The 19024-nt window shown below is 38.5% G+C and overlaps 1 protein-coding gene across 5 annotated transcripts in view; it reads right to left on the bottom strand.

Moving 5' to 3' along the window:
• Set2 (SET domain containing 2) overlaps positions 1 to 19024 on the bottom strand; it is a 426901-nt gene that overhangs the window by 20319 nt on the left and 387558 nt on the right. For all 5 annotated transcript variants that reach the window (XM_067151274.2, XM_067151278.2, XM_067151276.2 and 2 more), the window contains 2 exons: positions 15208 to 16733; positions 2875 to 3102 (listed from right to left, as the gene is read on the bottom strand). In XM_067151274.2, coding sequence (XP_067007375.2) covers positions 2875 to 3102; positions 15208 to 16733 — 1754 coding nt within the window. The remainder of the gene's footprint in view (positions 1 to 2874; positions 3103 to 15207; positions 16734 to 19024) is intronic.

The following is a 19024-nucleotide window of genomic DNA, read 5'->3' as shown; positions in this document are numbered from 1 at the left end:
AAATTTAGGTGGATGCATTATCTCCTTCATAATCTCTATGTCCTAGATACGTCAAATTAGGAATGAACATGTAGAATGAAGCTGTGTATATAAACTGAACTGACTTAGGTGATGTCACATGACGGGGAAGACATGGGGACTAAGACCATCAATGGTAATGTGGATATATACAATGATCATTAGACCGTTGATGGCCTATGCTGCAATCATCTGGCGGCAGAAAGTAAGCCAAGGAAAAGTCAGTAGTAGATTGGATAGCCTACAGAGAATGGCATGCATAGCCATAACTGGGGCTACGAGAACAGAAGCCTTGAATACTTTACTAGACCTATGGAATTTCATAAAAGGACAGGCTAGAATGAGTTCATATAGTTTGGCACAATCAGACTGCTGGAATGCACAAAGACCCAATCTAGGACACTGTAAAATTAACAGAGTAATAACAGAGGAAGTTCTACACATGCCTTCTGATCATATGATACCAAAGAACAACTTTGAAAAACTGTTTGATACCCAGATAATAAAAAGAGACTGGAATATCAACAAATGGAATACTGAAAAAGAAGATATAGTGTGGTGGACTGATGGCTCAAAGACTGGGGATGGCACAGGAGGAGGGATCAATGGGGGAAGACCTGAGAGATCAATCTAGATGAGCCTAGGCAAACACACTACAGTCTTTCAAGCAGAAGTGATAGCTATCGCAACATGTCTTTAAGAAAATCTGAAAATGAAATATAGGAATAAGAACATTTTCATTTTTACGGACAGCCAAGTGGACATTAAGGCACTAGAAGCAGTCCGGATAATATCCAGAATTGTCTGGTATTGCCATTTACTTCTCCTGAAGCCCTCAAAGTACAACATTGGCAAAATAAGATGGGTACCAGGATATGGAGGTATAGAAGGAAATGAAAAGGCAGATAAACTGGCCAGGAAAGGGGTAGAAACACATTTTGTAGGCCCAGAACCTGCATGCAGGATTTCCTATGGACAAGCCCGGCACTACATAGGAAAATGGGTACAAAAGAAACAAATGGAGAACTGGAAAAATACTCCAGGATGCAGGCTTGCAAAGGAACTGATAAAAGGACCAAACAAGAAGCATACTAAAGAACTGTTAAAACTCAGCAGAGAAAATATACGATGGGTAGTAGGACTGTTGACAGGACACTGCCATCTGAAAAAACACCTACATAGAATTGGAGTAATAAGAGACAATATATGTAGGAAATGCAATGAAGCAGAGGAATCGGCTGAACGCATACTTTTTTGAATGTGAGACGCTAGGTAGAATCAGACTCTCCACTCTAGAACTATAAGGTGAAGAGAGAGAGAAAAAAATCTAAGAAGACCCAATAAGAACAACCTGCAGCTTTGTGAAGGGAGCAGGTATATCTAGGTGGGAATGAAGGAAAAACATGATAGCAAAATATCTTAGAGGTCAACGCTAATTAGGAACTAATATTTAAAGGCCCCATGAAGAAAAAAGAAGAAGAACAATACTATCTTGAGAGTTTTCCATAGTTGGTGGGATAGACAGCTGTTGTTATCTTATCATGCGCCTTTACTGTCAAACATTAGGCTACAGTCAAGAATGAATTGGAAACAACCGGTTCAGTTGTACATTTCAAACACAGTGCAATAGAGGAAGAGTGCTAGACTGATAACTAGATTAATACAATATGGAAAATGAAGTACCTATTGCAGGCAACAGTAGTGGGATGAGATAAAAGATTAAAATTGAAATAAAGAGACGTAAAGATGTACAAATGAGGTAAGTTAACCGAAATCTGTTTGCTTAATTTCAAATAATATGCCTGAAAAAATAAAATAAATTACTATTTATTTTTCCTAGAGAGGAAAAAAAATAAAGTTAAATGCTGAAATTTCTGCTCATCAAGCAAGCAAGCAAGCAAGCAAGCAAGCAAGCAAGCAAGCAAGAGCACGTGCCTTTCATATACTTATGAAGAAAAAGCTACGTATGACCGTCAGGTTTTGCTTTGACCAACAGCAGATCCAACCCCTTCGAAAATTGTCAATTGGAGAAACTTATTACTCAAGACAAATTTCTTACTACACATTTTATGTAACAAATGTATACAACAAGTCTCCTGTTTTTTTTTTTTTTTATACATCTGGAGAAACAGCAGTTTGATGCTTCCACAGACTGCATTAGGTTCTTATAGAAACTCCCATCTTGTTCACACCCTAATTTTATGGCACCTTCAAAGGTGACCTCATCCCAAAAGCATTAGAATGTTGTTTCGAGTGAGAAGACATTCTTACCTCCATGCTGATAGGATGTTTGGAGTCCTGAAAACATCATTTTGTCAAGATTCTGAGATTATTAATCCTGAAGGTTATACTGAAATGTACAGACAAGTGGGTGATGTAAGGATTCTAGGGGTTGACTTGGCATCTGAAATTGGCTACAGAAGTTGCAGGAATAAGTGAAATCTTTTTGAGAAAAAACCATGCAAACAGGCAGGTCTATTGTCGGTATTGAAATGCAACCAACTGACAATTTTGATGATCCCTCTAAATTCTAATCAAATGAGCCAGGATTTGACTCCATAACTCCAAACACAGAAAGTAAGCACTTCATGAATATTAGAACTCAGCAGGTTAGTTCTCATGATAGCTCACTGTCTTAGGGAGGGAGAAAAATAATTAAAGATGAGCTAATATGAATAAAGTACTATTGGAACTATTTTTTTCCAAATAGAAGTAAGATTAGCTTTAAATTATTCCTAGGTACTTTTAGAATATGACATGCTTTCCAAGGATGCAGGCAGCTTATTTTGTACCTAACTACATCCCTTTCACTGTGACTGCACTGCACAAACTATTCCATGAAAGAAATATACTCACACTGATAATTCTCTCCTGCACCAGTCCTTCTCGTTTTCGTTCTCTCTTTATGGGGTCTTCTACGAGACTTCTACTTGGCCCCACCACTTCCAACATCGAATCTGTTTCTTCAATTGGGTCTAATGAGGAAGTGTCATCAGGGTTTACAAGGACCATTTCTTCTTCTTCAAGATTATCTTTATCTTCAGGAGCTTCTTCCTCTTCATCTTCTTCCTCATCTTCCTCTGCCTGTACATAAAGAATATAATGTTAACAAAATAAACATTTCACTGTTTCATTGACATGCAATGCTGCTGAACAGAGACCATTGGGAAGATGGAGCATAGGTTGATAAGTCCTAACCCAATATTTAGGAGGGGTATTAAAAAATTCTTTACTTCATGCAACATACCTACTGAAGCAGTCTAAAAGCCATTGTTACTTACGAAATTACCTCAAATGAATTAATAACAAGGGTGATTTTAAGAAAGGTACTTTTGGTATGTTTTGTGGAGTTCTAAATCAGGTAATCAACAGTAACCACAGTACAGGCGTTCCACATTGTGTGCATTTTCACTAAAATACAATTTTAAAAATTTAATTAAATATCGCAACCACTTTGAGCATTTTAACTATAACTATTTTAAAAATTTAATTAAAAAAGTGCAACCACCTTGTTTGTGGAAAGGATGTCGGTCCAATAGACTGAACATGAAAATTAACATGTTCCATTATCCTCCTTGATTATCCAGGCAAAAGCAAAAATAAAAATTAAAAAATCAGTTTTCTGTACGAATAGTAAGAAATTTTTTAATATTATTCCATGACCGCAGTAAGTATGGTTGAAACTCAACCTTGTATTCTTTGCAAAGTACTTCAAAATATACAGTAATGCATCTTAATCTACATATTCATTAATTCAAAAGTGTTCTTTATAAGTTCATTCATTAAGTCATTTTTCTCTCAGGTGAAAAGTTTCCGTTTCTTTATCACTGTACCACCTGTGCTAAATTAACTCACTAAGGGCCAGTATTACAATATAATAATTATAATTTTGTGTGGCTATTTCTATCCGAGTGCACCCCTTGTAAGGCAGACCCTCCGGTGAGGGTGGGCGGCATCTGCCATGTGTAGGTAACTGCGTGTTTTTGTGGTGGAGGATAGTGTTATGTGTGGTGTGTGAGTTGCAGGGATATTGGGGACAGCACAAACACCCAGTCCCCGAGCCAATGGAATTAACCAATAAAGGTTAAAATCCCCGACCCGGCCGGGAATTGAACCCGGGTCCCTCTGAACTGAAGGCCAATATGCTGACCATTTAGCCAACGAGTTGGACAGTATTACAGTAAAGGTTTAAAATGAACCTTGAGTCAAACTGCAACTAGAGTTTAACTCTGTGCTGAGCATTGTAATGACCTGCCTAAGTTAAATAGACGTGAAGAAGGAAAGATACGATCTCTGTAGCAGTGACTGCTAAGAAAAGATGACTATCAATTTTTTGTTTACTTCTGATAGTAAAATGGTGGATGAAAACAATAACCACTGTCCTAAATTACTTCCAAGGAAGTACGGAAATGACTGTGCTAATTGCACAGAAGTATTTTTTTTTTTTTTTTTTGTCTTTTAATAGTTCCACGCCAAAGTTCAACAATATCTCTAATACAATAGTGGAATTATGTTTTTATTATAAGTAACTACCAGTATGAAAACCTTGAAAGCAGATATTGAAATTGAAAGTGTCATTTTGTAGTAAGAGTACATTTCTCTCTTGTTTACTGAAAAATCAGGAGTTCAATAAATTTGAAAAGTAAGATTGAATGAGCATTTGCCTAACAAATTCATTTTCTACCTCTATTTACTTCAGTCCCTAGTGCCCTTTCCACTATACCTTCTATTCTGTCTCCATCTACATGATCCAAGTCTGGCTCATTCATTTCTCTTGTAATGATATATGCAAAACTCAGTCTAACCTAGTCAGCGATCGGTGACAGACATGCTGAGTTGAGGTGCCGGTAGAGCCGGTGTGGAGTGTGACTGGTGAGGGAAAAAGTAAGACGGGAGGGAAGAGGAAGATGATAGGCGTGGATCAATATCGTGCAGCTATTGAAAGATGGCAGGGGAGATGGAAAAAGGAAACAGCTAGAAATAAAGGAGGTAAAGTGGAAACAAGAATGATGGGCAAGATGATACTGGTGGCAGCGGTCATTATGGTACTGCTAGCTATCCCTTTCAGACCTGAAAGAAAACTGGAGGTGTGAATTTTTGTTTGTACGTCAAGAACTGACTAAAATGATCCTCAATACACATATTAATAGTTTATTTTACAAAATAAAAACTAACATCCGAAAAACAGGATCAACACAATTGTGCGTATCAAAATTCAAAACCTCGTTGTATCACGTACGATGGTGTAGCTTCAAAATTTACGTTCACTAACCAATGTACACACTTCATTGAATATATTCCGGTATTCAGTAAAGCTTCTAGATTAATATAAACGCAGTAAATAAATACTTACTTTCGGCACTACTGCTTCCTGCCATCTCGCCGATCAACTGTGCTTTTTAAACTCTTCTTCCTTCGCCCTGGCGGTCAAGCGCATACTAAAATCAATTGAAATACACGCCACGTGTCCTACACAATCACTGCAGTCCGGTGTAGCGCCGAAAAAACATCAAATACGGTCAGGGATAACTAAAATACGAACCCGCACAATTGTGCGTCCTCGGTCTGAAAGGGCTATAGAAGGTGTGGATGTGAACCCTGGCCCAACTTCCAGTGACAACATGAACTGGGAAGACGTGCAGGTCATAAGAAGAATGGCGAAAGAAGTGGTGGAAGAAGTATGTCACTTTGAGCAAATTAAAAATATGATGAAGGAACAAATGAAGGAATTTGAACATATGAGACGTTGGATACAAGGAAAAACAGACGAGACAATGAACAAAGTGGAAATCAGCGAGAGAGAAATTATATCACTCAAGGCAAAAATAAAGGAGATGGAGGAAGAGGTGGTGAAGCTGAAAGCAGAAATTGAAGACAGTAACCGATATCGCAGGAAGAAATGCTTATTTATATATGGAGTGCCGGAAGACAAAGGGGAAGACAAAGTGCTGACAACCTACGAAGTTGTGGAAGTCATCCAGAAAATGATGAGAATTAACTTTAGTGAAGTCGATACTGATGATGTGGAAAGGATAGGTAAAAAACGGGGTGATAGGCCGATAAAACTGAAGTTGTTTTCCACCCTGATGGCGGAAGTAGTGATAAGAGGTGCAGATAATATACGTAACACAAAAATTTGGGTTAAAAGAGACATGGGAAGAGGAGGGGTAAAGAATATAAACACTCTGAAGAAACATTTGGTCAGGGCTAAAATACAAGGGTTAAGAGCCTACATTAAGGGTCAACAATTAGTAGTAACCAATGGACTATGGACCAGAGTGTGGACAGCGAAGAAATTATGGGAAATGGAAGAGAATAGGAAGGACAAAGGGGTAGTGGGGAAGAGACTGGAAGAAAGGCAAGTCAGAGACAGTAAAGTGGGTGAAGACAGACCTGGAGATAAAGAAAGAACCAAAGAAAATAAGGCACTGGATCCAAGCTCGCAGCAAGAAGAAATTAACTTGACAGAAGAAGACGTGAATGCTATTTTCAAATCGATCGACGAAGGAGCCAGGGAGGTAGAAAATGAGATGAGGAGGGAGATAAGGAAGGAGACCAGGGCATTAATTAAGGAGCTGAGGACGGAGGCCTGTGTGAGAGAAGAAAGGAAGATACAAGGAGTGATTGTGGGGGTAGAAACACAAGATGTGACAAGAGCACACAAACGAAGTGAAAATATGGCTGGGAGGCAGGAAGAAGAAGCAAGAGGTGCCCTGGTGAAAGGGAGAAGTTTGAGCCTAAGAGAGATATGGGGTAAGAAGAACAAATTGGACGAAGACATAGTGACAAGAAGCAAAAAAGGCAATGTGCAGTAGAAAGTAAATTGCTGTACATATGAGAATAGTGGAGTTCGTATGTTATTCGTAACTATGACAAGAGTGATTAAATAGTTAAATTAGTAGGCGGTAAAGTGTGTAGTGAATGAGGAAGAGAGAGATTGTAAATTGGATAGGTGTTAAGGATAAATCTAATATGTGGAGATGGATGGTATATGAGCTGAGGGTCCAAGTTAACTGGGAGTGAATATGGTTTCAGTTAATGTGGTGAGTTGTCTGGATTCTAAAGATAGTAAATATAGTGAGATAATAGAGTTTAAATAGTGGTCAACAGTAACGAAACGTAAGGTGAAAAATTGCACACCGGCACTACAGTGAAGGTAATACGAAGCCAGGTTGGCAACTTAAGTAGAAAAACAGAGGTCAGTGTTCAAGAAAGAATGCGCTGAGTGCGAACCCGGCCAGAAGTGATATACTCTTTGTTTAAAGTGCAGATGCAATCCAACACACCATTGTACTCTACACAGTAATATGTTACCAGTTTAGTTTCACATTGTCATACTGCCATACTGCCTTATACTAGGGCCAACAGACCATTCTGCCTCATTGCCATTTGATTATTATTTACATCAATATTGCTTTTTCCCCTTGTTTTGGTGTTGGTTATATTTATTTTACGAGAATTATTATATGTGTATATCAGCTTAAGCTGACTAGGTTGGGCATTATTATTTTTCTCCTTTAATAGATCAATAAGGTCTCAGTGCTGTAGATCTGGAGGAAAATAAAGACATGCATCTATCTATCTATCTATATGCAAAACTGCAATAACCATCCAAGCTGTTTTCAATTTTTGCCTTATGTCTTGAGACAAAACAGGGAATCAACGTTTACAGACTCAAAAGAGCATTTCAACATTTTGTGTTCTTTTGTGATTCACTATTCAACAATTCCGCAGGAGTAGCAGGTGCCAGAAGTAGTATCATCAGATATGGTTTAATGCCATACCCAGAATTGCCATACACACCTGACTCAAACAGAGCTTTCAGTCATGAATTATTGAATATGATGGCATCCTATGCCATCTTGCTGCACATGTAATGAAAAGAACTCCTACCTATTTCTATACTGCACTGCAGAATCTCCCTTCAGGAGATTGTATTCTAATATGGGTACAGACACTGGCACCAATAATTTTGGGGAACTTGACAATTCTGTAAAACTGTTACTTACTGACATGTCATTTTCCTCTGTTTGTAATATTACATGCTGTAGAGCAAGAGGAGCTACCACTTCCATCACACACACATGAAACAGTGGCCTCAGGAATTCCTCCAAAATCTCCCATTGTAATAAGCATATTACCAGATGCATAAAACCGCAATATTATTAGTAGCAGATTGAGATGTTGTACAGCATGATTTCTAAAATAGAAGGAAGTTAACTTACTGTGTTTTCCTAAAATTTACACTTTTGACATTAATGAGGTTACGTGTAAATTCAAAAGTTCAGAAAAATTCTTACATATTCGTTGCTTATTTTATTCCAGCTCCTATTTGCTGAAATGGTGATATGGTAGTCTGCTGTGTTAGCCTAGACCTCTTTAAAAACTTAATTTCATTCCATATATGAAAGTGGTGTGTCCTTTCTTGCAAAACTCATGTTGTCCGGCACTATTCAATAATTTGAACCATATCTTCAAACACCTCGAAAATATCCCCAAGATTCGCTTGTTCTGTCATGCAATTTTATGTATGTATGCTTAAACTTCAGTTTAAATGGTAGATGAGTGACAATAATACCAATATAATATATAAATGGTCCGGACCATTTATATTGGTATTATAAATTTACTCATTCGGAACAATTATTTCTTATTCCCTATGGGAATCAACATCTACATCATCTGATGGCCAAGCAGGCATCAATTTTTGATAACGAGACAATGTCTCTCATAGTGCATTGGCACTGCCGGTGGCTACAATTAGCCTACGCAGTGGCCTCCACGGTATACACTATCCAGCGTCTTGGTAGGTGTGCTAGGTACCAATTGATGAGCCCAGCCTAGCACACGGGGGCGAAACGCTGGCAACCAGGAATGAGTTAGCTGGAAAATTTATAATGTCCAATAACGGACCATTTATATTGGTATTATAAATTTACTCATTCGGAACAATTATTTCTGATTCCCTATGGGAATCAAAATCTACATCAACAGATGAGTGACAGTCAAATGCATCATCACGACCTAACATCTCCAAAATGATATAAAAGACAATGTTAATGCCATTTAGCAGTCATAAAAGTCTACATCTTAAAATTAATCTCTAGTTAAACTGAAGATTAAATTTTATACTGCTGTGAGCTTGCATCCGGGAGATAGTAGGTTCGAATCCCACTATCGGCAGTCCTGAAGATGGTTTTCCGTGGTTTCCCATTTTCACACCAGGCAAATGCTGGGGCTGTACCTTAATTAAGGCCACGGCCGCTTCCTTCCAACTCCTAAGCCTTTCCTATCCCATCGTCGCCATAAGACCTATCTGTGTCGGTGCGACGTAAAGCCCCTAGCAAAAAAAAAAAAAAAAAAAAAAAAAAAAAAAAAAAAAAAAAAAAAAAAATTTATACTAGGTCACTAACAAATAAACCAAAGTTTAAAGTTAATCAACAGTTTAAATCTCTATTTCAATACCAGTCATCAGGGTGATTTTGTGTTAAGACAAATATTTCACAGAACCAATTAGTCGTGTAAAGCAAGGGGCAATTGTATATATTTTTTTTTGCTATTGGCTTTACGTTGCACCGACACAGATAGGTCTTATGGCGACGATGGGACAGGAAAGGGCTAGGAGTGGGTAGGAAGCGAAATATTCCAGTTCTAAACATGTTGAAAAAAATAATTCTGTTATATTCAATCAATGTGGCAAAAAGAAAAAAAGGACTACTTTCTTGATTTTTCTAGTGAGCCTGCAGTTTTATGATCATTTAAAGACTGTAATCATAAGCTATAGGATCTAAAATTATGCATAACATCTGCAATATACAACATACTAACAGTTTTATTGAATAAGATAATCTTGTTTTGCCTTTAAAGACAACAGCTGCCACTACCACCTCAATAAATCTGGAATTGCACAACCTTTTCACAATCCTGGATATTATGAAGCCTTCGAACAACATATGAATCGGAGAAAAAGGAATTCACGAAGTGACTGCCCTCGAGTCTCAATGCTTTGGCTCTATGTGCTTTTGCTAGAAAGTTTGTTTAACAATGGCTTATCAGCACTGCTCCGGATGTACTGCAGCTATAGGCTGCAATTTCTAGTTAGCTAGTTAGTGCACAACACAATACCGTTGTAAATTTTGTTTGAAGAAAGGTCTTCATGATAATATACAGTATTTCAATGGCAAAATAGGTAACAGTCTTTTGTAGGTTATTACTATTGCCTCTTCATTCCAATACTGCACTGGCATATGGTTGAAAAAACAACAATAGGCTATAATAGTTAACCAGCCGATACCTGTAATCCGGCATTTGTAGTTCTGCGTACTTCACGTATTTAGTGTCCTTTGTCCTTTCAATTTTTTAGTATTTTAGAGCAGTTTTAGTTTCTGGTTTTTTTTTTTGCTAGTTGCTTTTATGTCGCACCGACACGGATAGGTCTTATGGCGACGATGGGGCAGGAAAGGGCTCGGAGTGGGAAGGAAGCGGCCGTGGCCTTAATTAAGGTACAGCCCCAGCATTTGCCTGGTGTGAAAATGGGAAACCACGGAAAACCATTTTCAGGGCTACTGACAGTGGGGTTCGAATCTACTATCTCCCGAATACTGGATACTGGCCGCACTTAAGCGACTGCAGCTATCAAGCTCGGTTTAGTTTCTGTTAGCTTACGAGTATAAGAATAAAAAATTTCTGGCAAGTCCTCTGACATTTCAACATTTAATGTCGGTTTTCATTTCTGTTTGCACGTAACAATAACAATCCATCTATATATTTATTTCTATAGCTAGCCTGTTACTTCTATTATTTTATAATTAGGATATGCCTAAGTAGAATTGTAGTGTAGTTATTTCATCAGTCAGTATCTTGCTTCCTTCACTGTCATGAAAACCTTGTATAGTATACACAAGATAAATAAACAACAAAACCTCATTAAGACATTTCAGCAGGGGACACAAAAAAGAAGAAGAAGAAGAAGAAGAAGAAGAAGAAGAAGAAGAAGAAGAAGAAGAAGAGTTAAATGAGAAAACTGTTGCCTACGCTATAATACAAGGCCTTGAAATGCACTCATGGAAACAGGTGGCATCCTAGTTCACCATTCAGCCGTTAGGATCGCGTTCTTGCCCCCTTGTGTTCGCATGACCGTACATGTCAATAAGTAAATTATATCCTAAATAAAAAGAACTGAATATTTTTGCGAGTATTGACAGTACTTTATTTATAAAGCAGTGCTCCATTGGCTTGGATATGTCACTGAAGTTTCAAAACTTTCCTTTTGAGGGGCTTCTTATCAAATTTCAAAACTCTCTCTTTTCTACTTGAGTGGCTCGAAGCAATGTTGTCTAATAGAGGTCTCAGACATTTTCATAGTAGAAAAAGACGTGGTTTGTCGTCTTTACACTCTCTACACTTAATTTCACTGTTGAACATGTCTTTCGAATGAAAAACGTACACCTGTTAGTAACTCTCTTCGGGGCACGTACTGCGTAGCGGAGGTGACAAATTCTGTCGTTCACTGCAGAAGTGCCACAGACGATGATTTTCGGTATCTGAGGTCTCCTCGATCTTGAAAACGAATAAGACACAATGTTGGACTTTGAGTAGCTGGAGAAGAGATATGTTCTAAACAGCCTGAACAGTCAGTCTGTTCTTTTGCCACACGAACCATAATGTCATTGGCGTCTTAGGTAGCTGAAGAAGAGCTCGATGTCATCACTTGTTAGGTTCCTCGTCAATGCATAATGCAAATGTATACTTATGAGGTATTTTAGGCAGGCTACAGTGGATTGGGTAGTCAAGATCAATGCCTAATACGTTTCCCTCATGAATCTTTTTTACTTTCTCAGAATGCTTTTGAATTTTCTTAATATATGACAGAAAATCATTAATTAACCAAGTGAGGCGTTCTTCAGTACTAAAATATGCTTGTTTGTTCTCATTCCTGGAATATGTCCCATGTGAGGTGTTACAGACGTCATGCGCATCGAACAATTTCATAAAATGCTCCATAAAGCAAATGGTTTATTTCAGTCTGTATTTAATGCTCTCGGGACAAACCACCTCCATACTTTTCAAACCAGAGATTGTTTCAGGGGAAAATACAATATGTTTAGCTCTTGCTACATTCGTTTTCTCCAAATTTGTTGGGCGAATTATTTTTCTGGTTGGTTTTCTGATTTAAGATTTCTGAGTTTGAAGAGACCTCTCAAATGATCGCCGGTCACGGTAGCATTGTTTACAAAAAAGTCCAGTGACAAATTTTGGGATCGCCCGATTCTTATGAGGTAACTCGGATTAAAACTTAGAAACAGATGCCTAATTTCATCAGCTTGAAGTCGTATCTCATGCATAATACTTCCTCTGTATAATGTTTCGAACATTCAACATTCACTGGAAACTTGTGAAACGAAATTCCACTACCTTTAATTTCTCGTGGTTAAACCATGACTGGAACTGCGAGTGCTTAACATCAGACAAATACATAATACATTCACAACCAACTCAGTTAATAAACACATTTACAGGCGCGAACCTGGTAGACAGGAGGCAAGAAAGCGATCCTAGCTGCCCGGCATTGAACTTCAGTGAGACCACTTCGATAGCGTTTTACGGGCTCTATTTCCAGGCCTTGTATTATAACGTAGACAACGGAGAATACGTGAATAAAAACTATCCAACAGGGATATGGAAACACTTTTTTTTTTTGGCTTGAGTGCATTTTATGTTGAGAATGTGTGGGGGCAGAATACAGTACATACTGTTTCTAAATATGAGAGGAGAGTATTAAGACGTGTGAAAAACACAACAAATATGAAATATTTGAGGTTAGAATATTTTAAACAGGTAATACTTAACCATTTGAAAATGAGACACAAGGTTCATCACCATCACCATCATCATCATCATCATCATCATTTCCCTTTATCCAGCTGTAGCCGGCTAGGGGCAAATATGGTTCTCGGTAGGAGACGCCCTAACATTTTCTGTGCCACCATACCTGCTAATTCATATAGGCTATTGTTACGATGGGCTCACCACACCCAAAGGCATTTTATACCTACTGCCAGGTTCAAAATTAGGCCGCCCCTAACATGGAGTCGGGCGCCTTTCGTAGCCGCTCCTCTGACGTACAGACATTACAGGTTTGCCCCGCCCGCCATCTCCACCGTACCGAAGTCCACCTTCTCCGCCGTAGCTGCCACTGAGCTCTTCACTCGTAACCCTCAGCTGGGACCCATACCAAATGTTACACACAAGGTTATGAGAGGAAAAAAGTGCCTCTACTTTGGCTCTGTTATTGAAATGTATCCTTTCAGGCGAATAGGAAATAGCTACATCGATATTAATTTTCTTCAGTTGCTTCAAAACTATTGCCAATTCTATTGTACATACATACAAACAAATCTAATGATCAAGGGAAAAGTCAATTACTCTATAACTAATGAATATCAATGAGATGATGTAAAAACAGTCAGCCAGTAAATAAACAGACCATCAGAGTAGAACAGTTGATCAAGCACTTGCATTTTGTCCTGAAGATTATGGGGTTGAATCCTGTCACAATCAGCATTTATGACGACTTAAAAGTGGAGAGACTATGTAGATTTACTGTCACAGAGATGTCACCATTGAAGTGAAATATCAGACACACTACCAACCACCAGAGATATATGCAGTAGTGAATAAATCCCTCCAAATAGGGTTGGCTTCAGGAAGGTAATTTGGCCATAAAACTGGGCTTAATATATTAGTGTTGTCCCTTGGTAATTGAGCAAGAGGCCAGGAGATTATTATAATGCCCCCCCTCCCAGAATTTTTTTTTGAGTTGAATACAAAGTATGCTCCTCACTTGTGAACAGCAACCTATTCTAAGGTATATTACACAATAACATTTGCACACTACCTGTTAATTCAGTGATAGAACATTCCTTATAGCTTGTTTCGCACCCAGCAGCTGCTTTTAAGTGTAGGTTCTGTTGAAGTTCTTTCCACTGTGATAACATTTTCGTTTTCTGAACCATAAACAATTACAGTGTAGATGCGCTTAATGTAGGCCTCAATTCCATCTCATTCTTTCTATCAAATATCAGGTGCACTTAAGAATGTAAATACGACATTACTTAAGGATTTAGAGTGAAGAAGAGCAGAGTACAGCTCCTTCATTCATAATGAATTTCACAACATTTAGGAGTAGCAAAAGGAAGTGATAATCGAATAAGTATCGTTGCCATCTCACAAGCACTGAAACAAGGAGGGTTTAGCAGAAATGCTTGGAAGGATTGGACATTTATCCTTCGTTTCTTTTTTACTGCAGAAATTTTTTTGTGATAATGTCGATGGATGTTAGATACAAAGGTGAATTCTGCATTTTGATTGGTTTCCTTTTGCAAATGCACCATTTCCTGTTTCTGGAACGTCCCCACTCCATCGGTGGGAGCTGCGGAGTGTCCACGTTTTTATCATCTGATCACCTTAGTGAGCGGACGTGCTCGTACTGTGGTCCCCACCTGGGAACCTGGGTCTCAGGGTACACTGTTCTTTCTTACATATTTGGTTTTAACTTCACTTAAATTTAAATGTAAAACTTTAACTTTCTCTCATTATGCAAGAGTTTGCCCTTAAATGCCGAAATCGTGAGGTGAAATCCATAATAATTACGGACAATCTGTGAAAGTTGGCACCTCTGCTGTCATGTTAAGGAGCCTCTTTTCAGAACAAAATTCAACTACTCGGATGTTACATAAGGACAACCATAGCAGCAGGGATTTTGAGCACACATCATTATGAACTGAGTGTATTTTTTTTTATGAGGTCAAAATGTTCACAAAAAGAAAAAACCTATAGGATGGGGTCATACATGAAGCAGCAAATTATGTCAGGTATTCTAGGATAATATAAGATTAATAGTCTTTCCAGTCAATTGTGCACTGTGATAGAGCACCTGTGTTTGTTCTTGCATTGGGCATTTCCCCAAGAATAATTTTTAGCCTGACTTCCATACAAGATTAATTTTCTAATTTACTCTCTCATTTCTTTCGTGAATTTTTAAAAAAAATGAAATTTATAACGTGCTCTCATTTCATGGTCGTTCCAATCATAATATATCACATGTACTCTGCAAAATCAATGAAGATATACTCCAGAATAATACTGTATTAACACAAGGTGAGTTGTACGAGTACAATTAATCATTACCTTATCTTCCTGTTCTGCTTCATCCTCTTCCTCAGTGGTGGAAGATTCCTCTTCATCCTCATCATCATCATCTTCACTAGACTCACTAGATGTTTCTGATTCAGGTTGCTGGTCCACCTGATTCCACTGAGGTGGTTCCCACTGAGATATGCGAGTTTTAACGTGGTAGTAATACACACGACCTTCGCTGTCTTTGGCTGATTTCCATTTTGGGGGTAATGGTACAGGCTGCATATAGGGATGTTGGACAGGGTGAACTTGATGATACTGAGGTTGAGGTACTGTCTGTGGTTCTGCTGATCCTGGCTGGGGAGTATACACTTGCTGAGCAGGAGGCTGCTGAAATGGAGGTTGCGGTCCAACAGGTAGTGGGATAGATTCTGGTGTATTGGGATCAAGAGGTCCAGGTCGTGGATGTTGCTGCTGAATGGTGGGAGCATTATGATTTGGATCATACGGCACTGACTGATTCGGATCATAATTACCACCTGGCATTGGTGCTTGAACACTATGTGGTGGAATTCCATGGGTAGACAGAGGAGGTGCTCCATGTGTAGGTATGACATGGTGGGGAGAAATACCTTGAGGAGGCATTGCATAAGGAGGAACTTCATGAGGATGAGATGGACCATGAGGTGGAATTCCATTAGGTAGAGGTGGTCCTTGAGGAGGAATACCATGAGGAAGGGGCGGGCCTTGAGGAGGCATTCCATGAGGGAGAGGTGGGCCCTGAGGTGGTATGCCATGGGGCAATGGTGGACCTTGAGGTGGTATCCCGTGGGGAAGAGGAGGTCCATGAGGTGGTGGTGTGCCCTGAGGTGGATGTCTGTGGGGTAAAGGTGGTCCATGAGATGGCAACAAATGAGGAGGACAGGGTCCAAGTAAAGAGGGTCCATGAGAAAGAGGGGGCCCATGTGGAGATGTTCTGTTAGGATGCTGAAGTCCATGAGGAAGTGATGGTGCATGAGGAGAAGCGCGATGGGGGTGTGGTGGAGGCCCGTGTGGATGGGGAGGTCCATGTGGAGATGTTCCGTGGGGGTGAGGAGGGCCATGTGGAACGGGTGGCCCTAACGGAGAAGCACCGAGTGGAAGAGGTGGTCCATGTGGACTTGGCCCATGAGGAAGCGGAGAAGGACCTTGTGCAACAGGCCCATGAGGAATAGGTGGCCCTTGAGGAAGAGGCAGTAGCCCTTGGGAGCTAGGTCCATGTGGAAGGGGAGGTCCTTGGGGTAGAGGAGGTGGACCTTGTAAGCTAGGTCCATGGGGGAGAGAAGGTCCCTGCGGACCAGATCCATGGGGAAGAGGTGGCCCTTGTTGACCAGGACCATGTGGGAGCGGAGGTCCATGGGGACTAGGACCATGAGGAAGAGGAGGCCCATAATGGGGGCCTGGAGGATGAGGTGGTATTCCATGTGGAGGTAATCCATGCTGAGCTCCAGGCATTACAGGCAGATGAGGACTGTGAGGATTATTAGGATTGAACACTGGAGAAGGTCCTATTTCCTGTGCTGGCATTGTATTTGGATCTGCAAAGATAAAATTCACCACAGGTATTTCAATACACATTCTTATCCAACTGTAAAAGGAAAATAGTCCCTTCTGACAAACAAGGCTGAAGAAATGAAAAAGTAAAGTAGAGAGAAAGTTAAACTAGTCTACTTTAATTTACAAAGTAATTAACATATTCTCTCTTTGACTGCATGTATTTTTCTATGAAATCCCATGAACTTTTGCCTAAACCAGACAATACAGAAGAATGAATTACTAGAAATGACATAAAATAACAACAGGCTGAAGAAAAACATACTGCTCCTGCTTTTGTGCATACTGCATTGTTTGATCTCTCAGCTGATAAGGGTATTGCTGGCTACTCTTTGTACCATGCTAGTAATAGGTACGGGCAGTAGCTCAGGTACAGCACACAACTTCTAGACCATAAGATTTTTAACCAGTGGTATTTCATTATAGTGTAGTTACACCTGTCATGTCATTAGCAATATGTTACGGGAATTTCAAAAGGTTCAGAAATTATACTAAATTGTGAATATAAAGCAATGATGAATGAAATGTAGACAGACCTTATATTTATGGTAAGTTGTAGTAATAGTAGTAGTATTTATTCACTCATTATGTTGTTTGCATATTTACAGGACTCTGTTTCTTGTATACAAAGCTCTTCTAAAAACATTCATTATTAATACTAAGACAAATTAATCTCATTACTAACTCTTACGTATCATATATTACAATATTAGTAATAAGATTAAACTCATAGCAATCTATTACGAACATTAAATATATTATTATTATTATTATTATTATTATTATTATTATTAATAGAATCATACCAACCTCAACATAGCTGAGTAACAATATCAGTAATACCACATAAGGTGAAACCCTGTGTGTGGTAATTCAGAATTGTAATTATAAAGGAAAAGATATATTTAACAACGATGCCTGAAGTATGAGTATGGGTATGATACCAGCACATTGAGGAGCTTCGAACAGAAACTGAATATAACTTGGTATTTTCATTTAGTTGTTTCTTCAATAACATTTTTACTATCATGATAAAGGATTTAAGATGGTTCAATAACATTTTTACTACCATGATAAAGGATTTAAGATGGTTCAAACTGATTTTCTTGCTTAATGTAGTTATTTGTAAAGAATCGGTAAGGGCATTAAATAATTTCGGAATGAAGTATAAGAAATTGCATTTTGTTATACTAAGTTTTAGTTTGTATAATATACAACAGTGTTAAATCTTACCGCATGCCGAATATTCATAGTTAATGTTACAGATTATGTTTTTGTTCTTGTTAATTTATTTGTATATTTCTAGGGTATACAGCTGCTTTATATGAAATATATATTTGCTTCAGCATATAGTTGACCACTTGGGTATAATCTTTCTTTCAGGTACATTATCTGTAAATATAAGGTCTTGATCAAGCCGTGCTTTATTGACTACATTTTTGTAAGTCCTTCCCCATACCAATTTTCCATAGCTAAAAATAGACTGAACCAATGCGTAATAAACCTCTCTTAACAGTTTCATACTGGCCTTGTATTTTAAACTGTGAAATACTTGAATGACCGTAGGTTGGTAATATCTTTGAGGTTGAGCCAGAGGTAATCCTAAAGCCTGTGCTAATGTGTGGATGCTGATGAGGTGGAAGGAGTACCTTTGGTTGTAGAGCTGTTTTGTCGCTTGTTATGGTTACAACAAACATGCAGAATCACTGTCATATGTGTTTGATTGACTATCCACAATCATTCACTTATATATGTCTCATGGCAACACTATCCAATTAATTACTTTCTAACCAAGCTTTAACCCCTTAAGCGGGGAGCTCGGTACACATCGGCTCACTCCCAGGTGGGGAGCATTTTCCCTGATTGAAGAAAATATTTAATTACTTGATTAAAAACAATCTTAGACTAAAATGAACTACTGAAGGACCCTAACAGAAATATTTACTTGAATATAATGTATTTAATTGTTAAAAATCCCATTACTTTAATTTTTCAATACTTACTAAGCGCTTTCACACTGCGATATCGAGGTTGCTTCTTCCTAATAGCAAAGCTCTGGTTTTCGTTTATACAGTAACTTTAACCTGAATATTTTAGGCAGTTTACTAACAATCTCTGCCTGTAAAATAAATATTTCTCGATATGTAAATTGTTGCTTTAAAAAGTTTACATGTACATAAAAAATTATTATGGAATACACAAGAACCATGTTTATCCGGCTCTCATTAATCCGGATCGAAAATAATAAAGATTTATTTTTGCTTGTACAGTATTT

The sequence above is a fragment of the Anabrus simplex genome, chromosome 7, assembly GCF_040414725.1.
Source record: "Anabrus simplex isolate iqAnaSimp1 chromosome 7, ASM4041472v1, whole genome shotgun sequence".
Classification (NCBI taxonomy): domain Eukaryota; kingdom Metazoa; phylum Arthropoda; class Insecta; order Orthoptera; family Tettigoniidae; genus Anabrus; species Anabrus simplex.
The sequence above is the reverse complement of the archived record's forward strand: the minus strand, read 5'-3'. Positions and strand labels throughout refer to the sequence as shown.